Genomic DNA, 17,540 nt, shown 5'->3' with positions numbered 1-17,540 from the left:
TACTGAGGATCAAATCTGGACCCTTCCTTGTATGTGCTAGCCAAACACTGAACCCTAGACTCAGCCCCATGAGTTTGTGAGTTGATTTATTGTTGGGTTAAAGAACTGAAGGCTGAAAGCAAAGGGCACCCTGTGAGGATAGCTGCCCCACATTCTTGTCTGGGAGTAAAGCCTGCTGTATGAAAACAGAATCCTGGCAGTTTTTCCGTCAAGAGATTGTGGTTTCCTGTTTGAGTGTTGTGCTGTGACAGTACCCTGGGGCTAAGTACGGTTGTGAGCGATGGAGGAATCGAACCTCCTTGCCAACTGAAAACATCACCCATAGGTGTACTGATTTATGTTTTCAAACAAAAATGCGGAAATAGCCCAACCATAGTGGTAAAGGACAATTTAATTCTCCCAGGGACTTATTCAGCTATATTCTAAGGGAGAAAATCTCATTCCTTTTTTGAAAAGCAAAAGCCTGCTTTTCCCTGGTTTCTTCCTTTGACTATGGGGCCTCTTCTGTCTTTCTTTTCAGATTTTATTTCTAGTAGTTTTAGGTGTGTGTGTGTACATGTGTACGAAGTCTTTGCATGTGAATGCAATGTCCGTAGAGGGCAGAGGCTTGGTTACAGGCAGTTGTGAGCTGCTGAACTTGAGTGCTGTGAACCCAACTCAGGACCTCCATGAGAGCAGGATGTGTGTGTGCTTTCCTAACTGCCAGACTAAGCAAACCTGCAGCACATCTCCTTCTATTTCTTACAGCCCATGGCTTCACATTTGACTGTGAGAGCCAAGGCATTGTTGGCCTCTTTCCAGCAAGTCTTCAGTCTAGAACAGTCTTGGTTTCTCAGCATATGATCCGTAAGTGTGAGAGTCACCTGGGCAATTGTCTTAAAAGGTAGATTCATGGCTCCTATTCTAGACCTGCTGAATCAAAATTGAGACAAGTTTTTCTGATTTGATTTGATTTCTTTTCCAGATAGGGGCTCTCGGTGTTGCCTGGAATGAACTTGAATATTTGAGTTCAGGCGACCCTACCTTGGCCTCCAAAGTGGCTGGCACTAATGTGCTAGGCAACAATTCATTCGAAGGCCTTTGTTGCTGGTTTGTCTTAGGTGTGCTGTTTAACACAGTAGCCACCAGCATTAGACTAGTGAGGACTTCATACTGGGACGGTCTAAATTGAGATGTAAAATACACTCTGGGTTTTAAAGACTTTGTGTTTAAAATATAGTGTAAAATCTCATTAATAATTTCCACATCGGTGCTATGTTTAAATGATTGTGTTTGAGGCATGCTGGGTCAAAGAAATCAGCTATTGCACATGATTTACCGTCTTCTTTTTAATTCCCATACATAGTTGGCAGGGAATTTTTAAAAGAAGAATGTGGCTGTGTTTATGGCTCATGACGATAGTATTGGATCTCTCTGGTCACTGTGATGAGTTCTTTTTTACCTTGATTCTGCTCTCACTTGCTTCAAGATATTGTGGTTTTTTTTTTTTTAATTCCCATAAGTGATTAGTAATTGGTCTTTGTTTGAGAGAGAGAGAGAGGTACTGGGATGGGACCTAAGCCTTGCATGCTAACCAAGTGCTTTATCACTGGGACCTACAGCCCCAGCCCTGTTTGGATTTTTGTTGTTACTGTTTTTTAAAAATTTATCTTTAATCTCGTGTGTGTGTGTGTGTGTGTGTGTGTGTGTGTGTGTGTGTGTGTGTGTGTGTGTGCTACTTGCCTGCCTGTGACAGATTCCCTGGAACTGGGGTTATAGACAGTTGTGAGCTACCTGATGTGGGTGCTGGAAATTGAACCCAAGTCTTCTGGAAGAGCAATATTTGCTTTTAGCCCCTGAGCCATCTCTCTACCCCTGGATTTTCTTGGGGATGGGGGTGTCCAGTGGGTGTGTGTATATGTATGCACCCACATGCAGAGGCCAGATCAACCCTAGAGGCCATCCTCTATTGTTCTCCAAGATATACAAATTATTTATTTATTTTATGCATATGAGTGTTTTGCTTGCATGTGTGTCCATGCATATGTGCCTGTTGGGGTGTCAGATCACACATGTGCCTGGTGAGATCTCAGATGACATATGTGCCTGATGGGGTATCAGATCACATGTGTGCCTGGTGGGGTATTTGTAACGGGAATAATAAAAACCTAGAAACAGATATTGGGCTTCAAGCTTCAAGCTGAAGATAAGAGACTTGGCAAAGTAGCCAAGTGAGTAGACCTTAGCTCTACCTAGCTGAAATGGCAATCCTGTCTCCACGAGACCTCAGAGGCAAAAGCTCTGAGTTCCTGTCTCCTCCTGCCTTATATTCATTCCTTTCTCTGCTCAGCCATATCACTCCCGTCTCCATCTCCCTAATGCTGGGATTAAAGGTGTGGGATCCCAAGTACTGGGATCAAAGGTGTGAGCTCTGTTACTCTTCACTCTTGTGTAGGCCAGAGTGGCCTTGAACTCAGAAAGATTTATCTGCCTGTCTCCTGAGTCCTGGTATTAAAGGTGTGTGCCACCACTGCCTGGCTGTATGGCTTGTTGTGGTGATATCTTGCTTGAACAAATAAAGCCTGTCTGGGTGTCACAGAATGGAGCTTGCCACTAGATGACCATAGAGGTCTAGAGGTCTGTACAGACAGACAGGAAGAGGTAGCCGCCAGAAATGGGATATAAGCAGGGAGAAACAGGAAATAGATTTCTTGTCTGCTGAAACGCTAATAAGGTAAGGTGTGCAGTGGCTTCCTCCTTCTCTCTGATCTCTCAGCCAGGCTTTATTTGTTCAAGTAAGATATCACCAGAGCAGCAGGCATTGGCGATGCACACCTTCAATCCCAGCACTCGGGAGGCAGAGGCAGGCAGATTTCTGTGAGTTCGAGTCCAGCCTGGTCTACAGAGCAAGTGCCAGGACAACCTCCAAAGCAATACAGAGAAACCCTGTCTCAAAACAACAACAACAACAAAAAGATATTACCACAGCATGTGACTAGCTTTGCATTCTGAACCCTCAGGCAAGCTTTAATAAATCATAAATAATATATCACCACAGGTATCGGATCGCATGTGTGCCTGGTGGTGTGTTCAGATTACTTGGAAATAGAGTTATGGATGGTTGTTGAGTCACCATGTGGACTAGGAACCAAACCTGGGTCATCTGCAAAAACAAGTTCTCTTAACCACTGAGTCATTTCTCTTGCCTCCCCCACTATTTTTTAAACAAACTCTCACTGAACTTGGAGCTCACCCTTTTGGCTAGACTGGTGGGCAATCAAGCCCCAGGATTCACCTGTCTCTGTATGGCCCCTATATCAGCCTGAGGGTTACAGAAGCACACTGCAACACCGTCTTTTACATGGTACAGATCTGAACTCAGGTCCTTTGTCCACCAAGCCACCTCCCCAGCTCTGAATCTGGATCTTTAGAGTTGTAATGCAGGGAGTGCCAAGGGCTGTGGACCTCTTCTTACAAAAGTTATCCTGGTGTTCAAGGATTCAGTGTGAGGTTAACTGAGAGTGCAGAGTTTCCCATCAGCAGTGTGCTCAGCTTGCTAGCAAGAGGAACTGAATCATCCCTCTATGGCAGAGGACTGTCAGCATTGTAGACCAGCTAAGCAACATCCCTGACCTCCACTCATTGGATACCAACAGCTCATCTACCTTCTCTCAGTCATTACTGACCAAAAATGTCTCCATTGTCCCACCTATTCTCATAAGCCCTTGTGTTTGTTTAATTGCTTGCTTGTTTTGGGACAGGGTCTCTCTATGTAGCCCTGATTGTCCAGGAATTTTCCATGTAGACCTAGCTGGCCTTGAACTCACCATGCCTGACTCTAATAAACTTTTACCCAGAACCTGAGTTCTGGAAGTAGCAGATAGGGAGGGAGCTTCGTGATGACAAGGCAGCCCGTGTTCAGAAGAACAGTTGCTTGCTGGCTCCTTTGCATCAGTGTGATCTAACACAGCCTTAGACTCCCCTTGCATTCCAGGATATTTGTGAACCTGACTCAGGTAAAGGAGGAGTTAAATTCAGTTTAACAAATGTCCCTTTAGGTAGTGGTGGTGCACACCTTTGGTTCTAGCATTCCAGAAACAGAAACAGGTGGATTTCTGTGAGTTCCAGGCCAGCCTAGGCTACACCTTGAGCTCCAGGCCAGCCTGGACTACACAGCAAAGTGCCATCCATGTGAGTGGGCAAGATGCTGCCACTTTCCTTCTTCCTCAGACAACACATATTGTCACTGTTGTGACATGGTGATACACAACAGAACCTCTTGAAGTATCACAGAGCCATGTCTGCCACACAGTCAGGGGCCACTCCACTGAGCCAGGTAGCCACATTGCATCCAGGGCTCCATTCTGCAAGCCTGAACCCCAGAAGCTTCCTATCCCAGCTTCAGTAGTTCTGTCCCTATCATTTCTGTCACCTGGGATTGGCTCTGAATTTATAGTCTCCATAAAGATGGCTGCCCTGTCATGCCTCTAGCGCTGCCCAAAGCCTCAGTCAGGAAATGCGTATGCGGTAGAGTCATCATCACTTCTAGGAGAAAGCTGAATCCTTGGTGTCTCCCACAAACCACCCACCCACCCACCCACCCACACACACACACACACACACACACACCACCAAGAGCTTACTTAGTGTGCATTTCTTTGAAGGCTCCCAGAGAATAAAAACTGCACCAGGTGTAGCAGGGCCACTAAAGCCCAAGGTGAAGCAGACAGCGCTCTCCCAAGCTGAGAGAGCTGAACAGTGAGAGAGGTGAACCCGCTTCTCAGTGATCTTCTGTCTGCTGTAGGCTCTGGGTTGAGGTGGGAGGTAACGCAAGCTCTGTTTAACTTTCAGTGATGAAAAGTTTCAAATTTACTAATTAAGCCAAAGAAGCCCACATCCTTAGACACCCCCCCCACTAGATGCAGCAGTTTGCTTGAGATGAGTGGGGTGGCAAAGTTTCTTGATTGTGTTCTGAGAGCTGAGTTGAGTGGCAGAGTGACAGGAGGGTTGGGTTTTGTTTTGTTTTGTTTTCCCCCATCTGTGTACTAGCTGGATTCCTGCAGAAGCTTCAGTGTGGTCATCGCGTATGCCAGAAGTCTCAGCTTCCCCACCTTCACAGCTTCATTTCTGCAATTCACTTCCTCAAATCTCACCCTAAGGTTTACTGGGGCTTGCCTTTCCGTGCTTGTGTTCGGTTTCCAGCTGCCATGGTGTCCTTTTACTTCTGAAAAAAAAAAAAAAAAAAAAGATTGACGAATGTTCGCACCTCACTTGGAGTAATTATCTAGACTTCCTAATCAACACCAAATCCCCATTAGTGTCATGGTAGGAAAAGTATGAGCTTGTCATAACTTTTCCCCAGAGATATTTCATTCTCTCCTCCATGAGTCTTGGTTCTGTCCCCACCAAGGCACTCACTGAGTTTTTTCAAAGTAAAGCAAGGGGATCTCTCGTGTTCTCGGTCTGGATGACTACTAGCTCAGGACAAGAGCAGGGACACAGAAGCCTCTGGATAGGACCTGTGGCAGAGCTGACATTTACCTTTTAGTGAATGGGGTTCAGGGTAGGGAAGAAGTGAGCCTGAATACATACAGAAAAGAAGGAAAAGATATTTGACTCTAGAGCAACACCACAAGCCCCAACTCTGCTGCATCTCGCTTTATTAATGTAACAGTGACCCTGGCTCCTCCTTTTCCTGGCCTACATGGTGAGACCCTGTCTTTATGTATGTAATAAGTGTCTTTAACTTAATAGTTGTACTATTATATCTTAGTTATAATTTTAATAGCTATATAGTATTATAGATTTTAGAAGTTGAAACAGGATCTCTTGTGTAGCACTGGCTATCCTGGAGCTTAAAATGTAGATCACAGAGATCCACCTGCCTCTGCCTCCTGAGTACTGTCATTAAAGGCATGTGCCACCATGGCTGGCCTTAGATATAACATTCTTTATGAATCATAAGTGGATTCCTGAGCCCTTGGACCAAGCTTGGCCTTTTTTTTAGCTCCTCCCTCTCGGGGCTAAATACAAGGAAGTAGAAGGTAATTTGGTGGCAGGATGAACCCCCTCTTCCTTATTATAATGACAATTCCTTGTCTTAGTCTCCAAGATATGTCACTGTGAAATCAATTTTCCTAAACCAAAAAAGAAATAAACAAAGAAAAAAAAAAACCTGGAAGAAATGAGGCTCTGGGTCTCCGGATCAGCAGATGGTAACTCGGATTGTTGCTGGGATCCTAAGGGTGAGAGAAAGCCAGGTGTAGTGACACAGGCCTATCACCCTGGAACACTAGAGACTGAAGGGAAATGGGTAGAGCCATCTGGAGATTTGATTCTGTGTCCCACTAAGTTATGTGATGAGTTTCCCACCTGGATGTTGTTGAAGGGAAAATACCTCAGGGGCATTTTCTATGACAAGCCACACCCTGTGGTGACAGCACAAAGGACAGAAAAGAAGAATCTTCATGCAGCCGTGTGCTTTGTTCCGCACAGTGCAAAACGGTTGTCTGTAGTCAGATTTTTCTTTGGGCCACCAGCTCACCAAAAAACAAAACCAAACAAAAAAGACAGGGAGACATATTAATTATAAAAGCTCAACCTATAGTTTAGGCTTGGTTCTAATGTATAGTTTAGCTCTTATAACTTAAATTAACACATTTCTGTTCGTCTACATGTTGCCACCTGGCTCATGGCTTTTACCTTTCTTCCTGAACATCTCCCATCCTCTGTGTCTGGCTGGCAACTCCCTTTCCAGAAAATCCTGCCTACCTATTGGCTGTTCAGTTTTTTTTTTTATTAAACCAAACTGAGTGACACATCTTCACAGTGTACACAAAGATTATTCCACAACAGTTGTGTGGTCATTAGTTTCTTCCCCAACCTGTCCCTGGCTAGCTGTGTCATTCAGTCATCCCTCTCCCTCTGTCTCTGTTTGTCTCCTTCTCTCACTCTGTTTGATATAAGCAAGGCTCTCTATGTGACCCACATCAGACCTGAACTCTCTCTCTCTTTTTTTAAAGGATTTATGTATTTTTACTTTCTGTGTATTAGTGTTTGCCTGAATGTTTGTATGTGCATGCTTAGTGCCATGGAGACCAGAAAAAGGCATTGGATCCTCTGGTGGAGGTATAGGTATCTGTGAGTCACATTGTGGGTTTTGGGAACTGAATCTGGGTCCTCTGAAAGACCAACCCACTGAGTCATCGCTCCAGCCCTTGACCTTGAACTCTTACCCTCCCATTTCCGCTTCCTATGTACTGAGATTACAGGTGTGTGCCAGTTCTCTTAGTGCTGGCTGGGCCTTTTGTTTGTTTGTTTGTTTGTTTGAATTCTCTTCTTCCTTCCTTTTCAAGGCCCTTGGCCATTGTCCAGAGAGAATCACATTTTCTGCTTTGGAGGCTCATGCCATTCTTCCCTCTCTGAAGCTTAGAAATTGCTGTAGTTTGCCCCACCCCCCATGCCACCCCCACCACTGGCCTTTGGCTTTTCCTACAGTCATTCTATTGCTTTACTTCACATTATTTTTCCCTTGTCCTGGAGTACGCCAGGATAAGAAGTGAGGACTGCGGAAGTAGCTCAGATGGTAGAGTGTTTGCCCCTGGGTTCAGTCTCTGGTTTCATAGAGCCAGACAGTGTGCTCAGAAGGTAGAAGCAGGAGCTCAGAGCCCTTTCATAGCAAGTTCAAGGTCAGTCTGGTTGCCAGAGAATCCTTTTAATAAAGAGACAGAGTTGTAAAAGGAGCTCAGTCAGTCAGGCTATTGTGAGACTTTGTCTCCTCCCATAACCACACCCACCCCCCCAAAAAAACAAAGGAAAGAAAGGGGAAAGAACTGGAGAAAAAAATGTGTACAATTTTCAACCTTTAATTACTGAAAGCATGTTATTTTATTCTTGGTAGTCCTGGGATTGAATTCGGCAGCGTACATGCCAGGCAAGCGGCATTCATATACCTCTCTGCAGCCCGACTGCTACAAACTTTTGACAGGTGCAAGAAATGACTCCCATATCACTAGGAGTTAAGGGCACCCAGATTGCTGGTACCAGGTTAACCCTGGCTCAGAGCTCCAGCTCTCCAGGTGTCTCTTGGGGTCCTCTGGCATTCTGCTGGCACGTTGGCACTTGCAATTTTGTTTTCCCCAGTGCCTCCCAGGCCTGCCCATTCCCATTCTTTCTTCCCTAGAAACATTCTCTGAAACCTCAAATGTGAACTTTTATTTCTCTTGTGGTAGAACTTGCCACACCCTAGTTTATTATCTGCTCAGCTTCCCCATTTCTTTGTGTGCTTTAGAGACAGCATCTCCCCATGGACCTCAGCTCAGCCTCGAACCGACCATCTTCCTGCCTCAGCCTCCCTAGTGCTGAGATAAAGGTTTGAGTCATCATGCCCACATCCCATAATTGCTCCTTTATGTCTGCTTCTAACGTCGAACTGTAAATTCTGAGATAACGGAAACACACTCCCCCCCCCCAAATTTTCTGCTGGAGGCTTGATTCTTCCCATAGAATCAGGTCTCTATTGGTAGCTCAATGAACCCATGGGTTCCCAGACTGTCACTGTAATCTCCAGACTTCCCAACAATAAACTTCTCCCAGTACAGTCAAGCAAATCTAAAATTGCACATGCTGTGGCTATTGTGCTCAGGCATCCATAGCATCTCCTTCCAGTATTCACCTCTCTGAATAATTAGACTTTCTCAAGGATCTTAATCAGTGGACTCTCTTCTACCCCCTGAGCCCTCTTTTCCCAGACATCCCAGTACCTCCCTCTGCTTTGGTCAGGAGGCCCCACTGCCCTATGACTTCCTGCCTTCAGTATTGTGGTTGCTTTTCCCTTGGTCTCTTTTGCCCTCTGGGCTAAGCTGACTCCAATTCTGCCTCTGTGAAATCCACAGAACTTTGTATGCTGACCTCTGCCTACTTTGGGCAGCTAAAAGCCTTCAATTTAATGCTTTACCTGTTCCACTAATAGGAGTTTTATAGCCCACTTGGGATACAATCTTCTTGAAGATGGGAGGAGAATAGCTGGGCCCTTACTTGTTGAAGGCTTGTTCCCCCACACCCAGAGTGGTGCTAGGAGATGGGAGATGTTTTGGGGTTTTTTTGTTGTTGTTTGATTGGTTGGTTGGTTGGTTGGTTGGTTGGTTTTCCGAGACAGGGTTTCTCTGTGGCTTTGGAGACTGTGCTGGAACTTGCTCTTGTAGACCAGGCTGGTCTCAAACTCACAGAGATCTGCCTGCCTCTGCCTCCTGAGTGCTGGGATTTAAGGTCTGTACCACCAACAGCCCCGGCTGGTGCTAGGAGACGTTAAAGAACCTTGATTGGTGAGGCCTCGTGGGAAGCCTGTGGATGATTGGGTGGACTCTCTTGAAGTGGGGAATGCTCCCCACTCCCTGTCTTTGACTTCCTCACTGTATCTTGCACTCTTGACATGTTGTACCCCCTCACAGGCCCCAGAGCAACAAGGACAGCCAACTGTGGATTGAAGCCTCCAAACCTGTGCTTGTTTGGAGCAACCTAACTCCAAACCCCAGTTAGCTTGTTCTCTATACATTGATTTACCTCAGCTCTCTGTTAGGTTGACAGAAAGCAAGCTAAAGAGAACTTTCAGATCTGTATCCTGCACAGCAGGCTTCAGGATGGCATTCGTGATGGCTCTTGCCTACCTTTCTTTCACTCAGTTATTTACTGTGTGTGTGCCCAAAAGCATTGTGTGTGGAGGTCAGAGGACAACCCTGGGAGTCAGTTCTCTCCTTCCACCTTGTGCATTCCAGAGATGAAATTTGGCTTGTCAGGCTTGATGACAAGAGCTCCTGCTGAGCCATCTTCTCAGCATGCCTGCCTACTGTGGAACAGCCTTTTTGTACACTCTTTGCTTGGCAAGGGCTCAGGCAGGAGGCTTACAACAGGCAGATTAGGCTGACAAATAAGATCTGAGGGTCAACAAATCAGTCCACACAGATGTTGTTCTTCTCAAGGCTCTTTATTCTTCAAAACATGTTCTTCCCCTAAGTTCTCTTTTAAAGTTTCTCTCCAAAAGTTTTCTCCTCAAAAGCTCTTTCTCTAAAAGCTCTCTTGAAGTTTTCTTTAGATACTCTTCTTAAAAATTATCTAAAAGTTCTTCTTAAAAATTCTCCTAGATCCCATAAGATTTCCAGTTTATATACCTACAGACACAATTAGCAATTCTCTGGCAATAGCAAAGATACCAGGTATGCATGTCTCTCTGAGTCGGGAAGGCAGGTAAGGTCTTGACAAAATGGGGGAGATGTGACTTGTAAAATGTCTAGGCAAACTTAAGTCTCAGAGGACACATGACTTGTAAAACATGTGGGCAAATTTAAAAGGTGGGGCAGGTTTAAATGGAATAAGGGTTTATGTGAGATCCAGAGGCTGCTGCTCTCACTACTGACACCCGGTGAGAAGGGATTTCCTTTCTCTGGGGTCTTTTTGATAATAAAGCAACCAGGGTATTTTCTCCATCAGAAATTAATTATGGTGGGTTGATACCTAGAATATTAATTGCTACTTCTCTAATAAATGATAAAGGCTCTCAGCAATTGGTTAATAAAGAGCTGACAGACTGATAGCTAGGCAGGATTTTAGGGGCAGAGGAATGCTGGGGAAAAAGAGGGCGGGGTCTCCAGAGTTGTGAGCCAGACAAGGAAGAAGCAACCTAGGAAGTTCATAGATGAGGTAAATGAACCTTGGGACAGCACATAGATGAATATAAGTGGGTTAATTTAAGTTGTGAGAGCTGGCTAGAGACAAGCCTAAACTATCGGCTGAGCATTTATAATTAATATTCAGTCTCTGTGAGTTTATTTTGGAGCTGTCAGTGCCAACAAAAACTCCGCCTACACCTGCCTACCTTCCTGTCCTGCTGAATTTGCATGCTTCCCTCTCCCCACACACATTTTCAAGTAAGTTATGGTCTAATTAAATATTTTCTCATGGGAAGAACTCAGGGGAGGGGGACAAAGTAGAACAGAGATAATGACAATGTGTGAAAATGTCATAATGACCCATTAGTTTGTTGTTTTTATAACTTTAAAAAAATACTAAAATTTAATGAAAATAAAATACATAAAATCAATATCTCATGAGCAAGCACTTTTCCTTTTCTTTTGGTCTTTGTCACACCGGGTTGTGAAAGCATATTCAGTAGTTTCTTACTTTCTCTAACTCTAGCCAGTAACCCACTACAGTCTCCAGCTCCCGTAGGCCTAGTAAGTATTGTGGTTTTCCCACAATATGAAATTGTTCCTGTGAAAACACATGCTTGATGTGCAACCCAAGTAGTCACTGGAGTTTGCCCAGTTCAGTTAAAGATCTGAGAAGTCAGTGGTTTGGACCTTCACTAGTGTGGTTTTTTGTTTGTTTGTTTGTTTGTTTGTTTTTTTCGTTTTTCGAGACAGGGTTTCTCTGTGGCTTTGGTGCCTGTCCTGGAACTAGCTCTTATAGACCAGGCTGGTCTCAAACTCACAGAGATCCGACTGCCTCTGCCTCCCGAGTGCTGGGATTAAAGGCGTGCGCCACCAGTGCCCAGCTCAGACCTTCACTAGTGTTAACTGCCATGTATAAGTCAATGGCTGATCACTGGATCATGGATGATTGGTTGATCACCAGGGATTCACTCAATTCAGGAAGGAGAAAGAACCTACAGGGATTCATCTGTATCCTGGAACGTCAAAGTGAATTATGTAGGAGCAGGCCAGGGGCTTCCTATCTCTCCAAGGAACCCCAGCAAGCTCTAACTCTAGAAAGTATGTTTGCATTTCTACAAAGTCCTCAGATGCTGCACATGCTGGTGGTAAGGCTGTGTGTCCAGGCACTTTGAGGAGCAAGGGTTGGAATAGAGGTACCTCCTTGTCTGGTGACTGTTCTTCACTCTAGCCTCTCTTGGAAGCACTGGGCTAAATTCATCTTTAACTTTTCTCAAACAGCATATCTAAATTTTGTGATCATAAGAACAAGCCAGGCGAGTACATATTCCACGCAGAAAATGATGATGCGCAGTTCACCAAAATGTTCACACTGAATATAAGAAGTAAGTTAAATCTCATTTTTCTCACCTCTTATGCCCTATTAATTTTTAACCAAGAAAAGCCAAACACATCTTAGAAGGGATGCTATCAAACTGGTGTTTGTTTTTGTTTTTAAAGAGATTTATTTATTTTTTGTGTATGTGAGTATTTTTCCTGAATGGATAGCTCTGTGCCACATGCATGCAGTACCCCCAAAGGCCAGAAGAGGGAGGCTGTTCCTCTGAAACCAGAGTTACAAGAGATTGTGAGCCACCATGTGGGTGCTGGAAACTGAACCCAGGTCCTCTGGAAGAGCAGACAGTGCTTTTAACCGCTGAGCCATCTCTCCAGCCCCTGAAACTGCTTTTGTAAGCTACGTGCTTCTTGTATGTTGACTTTAGTTACATATGTCCCTTTTTATATTTATTCTCAGAGCAAGACATGTTCTGTCTCCTATGTGCCTGTGCCCTGGTGCTGTGACTTTATTGACTTGACACTTTGACATGAACACAAAGGAAAGGCTGTAGAGTTATCTGTTGTTGATTTGTTTTAATGATTTTCATTTTGGTCTATGCAAAAGTAAGAAAAAGACGATACATTTCATTAGATTTTTGAATCTGAGTATTGTGTTGTAGTATACAGTTAGATGGAGGTTCTGTCCCTCAGTTCCCTCTAGGAGGTGAGCCACAGAGAGGTGTTGCCCCACCAGTCAATTAGATTGTATGACAGAGGAAGAAGGAACCAACCAAAGATTTGAGAAATCATAAATGAGGGGCTTCCCCAGGGGCACATGGTGCCTGGAGTAAACAGGCCGTCTAAGCTGAAGTCAGCTCTGAGCTGTTTCTAGAAAGACCTGTTTTCCATGACCTTATGTGCCTGTTACTTTCTGCAGAGAAACCTGAAGTGCTAGCGAAGACCTCAGCCAGTCAGGCATCCTGCTCCTCCGTTGGATACCCATTACCCTCTTGGACCTGGAAGAAGTGTTCCGACAAGTCTCTCAAGTAATGAGAAGCTTGACGTCTCTTGAAATGGAAGAGCCAAGCTGGACATGGTGGTGCACGCCTGTAATCCCAGCACTCGGGAGGCTGAGGCAGGAGGATCTTAGAGTTTGAGGCCAGCATAGGGTACATAGTGAGGCCCTATTCCAAAATGCAAGAAGGAAGGAAGGGAGGGAGGAGAGGGAAAGGAAAAAGAAAAAGAGAGGGAGAAGGAGAACAGGAGTAAGATTCCCTGTCCTTTTGTCATGAATACTGCTTAAGGAAGAAATGCGTGCCTGACCCTGCTGTCATTCCCTATGGCCACAGCTTGTTTCTTTGGGACCCACTGGTAGAAACCCTGATTTCTGGTCTTACCATGACCCCGCCCACCTAACTTCCCTTCCTGCCATTTTGTTTGTTTGTTTGTTTTTCAGCTGCACCGAGGAAATCCCAGAAGGAGTTTGGAATAAAAAGGCTAACAGGAAAGTGTTTGGACAGTGGGTGTCAAGCAGTACCCTAAATATGAGTCAGGCTGGAAAGGGTTTTCTGGTCAAATGCTGTGCGTACAATTCCGTGGGCACGTCTTGTGAAACCATCCTTTTAAACTCACCAGGTATGCAGACATTTGCTGTTGTGATGAACCCACGCTGTCCCCAGAAATTCCCCAGTCGAAGTCAACCACAGTGGCTGGCTTTTGCTGGGGAATTTTTATAAGGCAGTGTAGTTCTGAGTGAGTGTGAGATATTTTTTGAGTCAGGCAAGACTCCCCAGACAGACTCTTGCCCCATTTTACTTTTCGGGACCCAGTTCTCCTTAGGTATTGAGTCACCAGTACTGTGGAGTCCCGTGAACTCTTGGAGGGGCGAATAGCTACCAAAGTTACAGCAAAACAGACTTAGTAATCTGGAATTTCTGTCCTTTTCAGTTTTGTTAATTCCCTTATTTACTTTTAGCCTGCCATTCTATATCTTGGGGTTGTGTTTAGAGTCTTACTAACATTGCGCTAATAGTTTAGAGTCGCTGGATAAGATTGATTAATTGAAACCAGGAGTGGTAGACACAGCCCATCTCTCATTCCAGATGCAGAAGCAAGAAGATCCTAAGTTCAGGTCCAGTCTGGGCTATATAGTGACCGTGCCTCAGAAAAATGCAAAACAAAGCAAGCAAATAAGTCAAAGCTCTGGCTTTGGAGAGATGGCTCAGCAGTTAAGAGCATTTGCTGCTCTTGTAGAGGGCCAGGGTTCAGTTCCCAACAGCCATTAAGTAGCTCACAACCACCAATTAACTCCAGCCTCAGGGGATCTGCTGCCCTCTTCTGGCCTATGAGAGCACCAGACATGCACATGGTATACAGACACACATACAGGCAGACACTTGATTTTCTATGGCGCGCCCAGAATTCACAAAATACCCATAAGTCTGAGAATGGTGGTTACATTGAATAGGATTTGAGAGGGTCTAAATAGAGAGGGGTAACTGCTTTTAACTGCAAACAGGAATTTTATCTCACTGCCTAGAGACTGCTTCCCTTGCAGGCCCCTTCCTTTTCATCCAGGACAACATCTCCTTCTATGCAACGATTGGTCTTTGTCTTCCCTTCATCATCGTTTTGACTGTGCTGATCTGTCACAAGTACAAAAAGGTAAAAGCGCAGTGAAGGCTCATCCCTGTCTTGGCTCTGCAGCGCTGCAGACCGTCGCTGACTCCCTGTCCATCTCTGAAGCAATTTAGGTACGAAAGCCAGCTGCAGATGATCCAGGTGACCGGACCCCTGGATAATGAGTACTTCTATGTTGACTTCAGGGACTGTGAATACGACCTCAAGTGGGAGTTTCCAAGAGAAAACTTAGAGTTTGGTAAGGACCGAATGATCCGAGTTTCTGTGGCATTTCCTCTTCCTTGAAAAATCTTTTTTTTTTTTTCCAGACAGTGTCTCTCTGTGTAGCTCTGGCTATCATGAAACTTGCTCAGTAGACCAGGCTGGTCTTGAACTCACAGAGATCCGCCTGCCTCTGCTTCCCGAGTGCTGGGATTAAAGGTGTGTGCCACCACCTTCCGGTATCCTTGCAAAATCTTTAACACGTGGCTTACCCCATCTTTGCAGGGAAAGTCCTGGGGTCCGGTGCTTTCGGGAGAGTGATGAATGCAACAGCCTATGGGATTAGTAAAACGGGAGTCTCAATTCAGGTGGCGGTGAAAATGCTAAAAGGTACAGTGCAAAATGTGGGATTATCATAGCAAAGTTGCTCCGAGATAGGGAGCAGCTGCCTCCCCTCTCCTCTGTTCTCTCCCACTATTCTGATGCTTCCTGTTTGCCAAGAATCAAGGTTAATAAGGAGCAAGCAGCAGATAGGCTCGTAAAGTAAGGAGTATAAGCCATGAAGGCAAACCCCACTTCTTCCTCTTCTCTCTTCCTTCAGTTTTTATTGACTCCTGTGTTACAGTTTGACACAGATTCTGGGGAGGACAAACCAGGGACTTCTCACTTCCCACTCTACACCCTCCACTCCCATCTGGCATCCACCCTCAGGCAAGGGCATCCTCACCTGATTTTTAAACCCAGTGCTAAGAATTGAATCCAGAGCTTTAGTGCCTGCTAGGCAAGCCCTCTACCTCAGAGATACATCTCCAGCTCTTCATTCTGTAACGCCCTGCCTTGCTGTATAGCTCGGGCTGGCCTTAAACTCTCAACTCTCTAGCTTTTACATCAGGAAAGCTGGGATTACAGGTGTATGACCTCATTCCTTGCTGGCCCACTCTCTTGCTAAAGTAGTCTCTGTAACGGTAAGGGAATTCACCCACCACACACACACACACACACACACACACACACACACACACACACACACTGAAGTGAGCTGCAGCATGCAGACTTAGAGGAGAAATGGCACACAGAAACCTTCGGAACAGAGCTCTCACACAGGCTGAGCCTCCAAGCCAGGTGACTGACTTCTATACATCCTGAGTTATAGAAAGAAGCTTGTATTCTTGGAGGAATGGAAGGTGTGTGTGTGTGTGTGTGTGTGTGTGTGTGTGTGTGTGTGTGTAGTCTGTCTTATCATATAATAAAGTCTCTTTGGTGACTTTTGTAGTCTTTCTGGGTAGAGTGTCATGGGTGTAGAGACTTTTAGTCTCATCTTTCCAAGATTTCATAGCAATTGCATTTCTCCCAGGAAGGGGATTTCTCACAGCAGATAAAGGAACTTCAGAAGGTCCATCTTTGGGCTTTGAACTGAAAGAGGATCAAGAGATAAGAGTAGGGTGAGGGTGGTATGAAAGGGTAGAGACACCTCAAGGCTCCTTTAGTCCAAAGCTACCATGCTTTGTTTGGGGGCTTTGGGCATTGTTTTCTGAGCGTCAACACCTCCAAGCAGCTAAGCCCATGGTCAGTGCAATCTTCCTGTTACTAGAATTAGGTGTCAGATGCTCCTGGGTGCCCTTCCATCTCAGAGCACCTCCCTCCTTGTTTCCCACACCCTAGGTTTCCTCCTACATCCCTGACTGCATCTCAGTCCTTTGCTAGCTCTTCTTCCATCTAGTTTTGTTTTTTTAAGCAAAACCACTGTGTGTGTATGTATGTGTGTGTGTGTGTGTGTGTGTGTGTGTGTGTGTGTGTGTGTGTGTATATCTTGGTTTAGGATACATACATTTTACTACAGATCAAGTTCAGGGTGTGAAAAGGGATGGATTCCTTTCTCCATCTGCAAGGTACAAAAACCCTGAAGCAGTATCAGAACGTTATCCCTTGTTAAATCTGGATCACAAATACATAGATCTCTTTTGCATTGTTTTTCTTCGTGAGCATATCTTAGTTCCACAAAATAAAGGGTGTCATTGTGGCACTTTCATACATTTATCTAAAACATACTTTGGTCCTGTTCACCACTTCCCATCACCCTCTCTCATCAGTCTCTTCCTCCAGTTGGTCATTTCCTTTCCCCAAATGGCTCCCTTCTACTGCTGTGCCTTTTTTCTTTGGATCTAGATTCTGCATATGAAAGATGACACATGGTCTTTGTCTTTCTGAGTTTGGCTTTTTTTTTTTTTTTTTACTTAACATGACAGTCTCTAGTTCCATCTATCCATATGGCATAATCCTGTTCTTCACAGCTCAATAAACCCATCCTGTGAGCCACTTGTCCATTGTCTGTTCATTTGCTGCAGGTTCCTAGGCTGGTTAGATAGCATGACTGTTGTAATAGTGGCACCATCAGCTTCCTGTGTGGAGTTCCTCCTATCTCCACTCACTCTGCACACTCACCGTGGACCACCCTCTAGAACCCAGCTTCATCCTCTGTATTAAGGGCTCTCATAACCATTTCCCTTCTAAGCCTTGGCTTCGTGTGCCCACATACTTGCTTCTCAGTGTCACTCATCCAAGCTGAAGCCCCCCAGCCCTGAACCCCGTCTCTATGCCAATTTGGTCAGTAATGTAAGGAGTAACGTTGTGAGCCCACATTCCACACAGTAATAGAAATGAGGAAGCGGGTACTCATCACTGGGCCCCTTCCTCCCTTCCCCAACAGGTTTCCTGCACAGTGTCTGCTGGGCACATCCT

At 45.1% G+C, this 17,540-nt stretch overlaps 1 protein-coding gene across 1 annotated transcript in view; it reads left to right on the top strand.

Annotated features, from left to right (window-relative positions):
• The window catches only part of Flt3 (fms related receptor tyrosine kinase 3), an 85,301-nt gene that overhangs the window by 47,918 nt on the left and 19,843 nt on the right, over positions 1-17,540 (top strand). Inside the window, exons 10-15 of the mRNA XM_035444153.1 lie at positions 11,925-12,028; positions 12,898-13,006; positions 13,417-13,595; positions 14,518-14,624; positions 14,706-14,838; positions 15,087-15,191. Of these exons, the coding sequence (XP_035300044.1) occupies positions 11,925-12,028; positions 12,898-13,006; positions 13,417-13,595; positions 14,518-14,624; positions 14,706-14,838; positions 15,087-15,191 (737 nt within the window). The remainder of the gene's footprint in view (positions 1-11,924; positions 12,029-12,897; positions 13,007-13,416; positions 13,596-14,517; positions 14,625-14,705; positions 14,839-15,086; positions 15,192-17,540) is intronic.

The sequence above is a fragment of the Cricetulus griseus genome, chromosome 4 (genome assembly GCF_003668045.3).
Source record: "Cricetulus griseus strain 17A/GY chromosome 4, alternate assembly CriGri-PICRH-1.0, whole genome shotgun sequence".
Lineage (NCBI taxonomy): Eukaryota > Metazoa > Chordata > Mammalia > Rodentia > Cricetidae > Cricetulus > Cricetulus griseus.
This window is presented reverse-complemented; position numbering and strand designations above follow the sequence as displayed.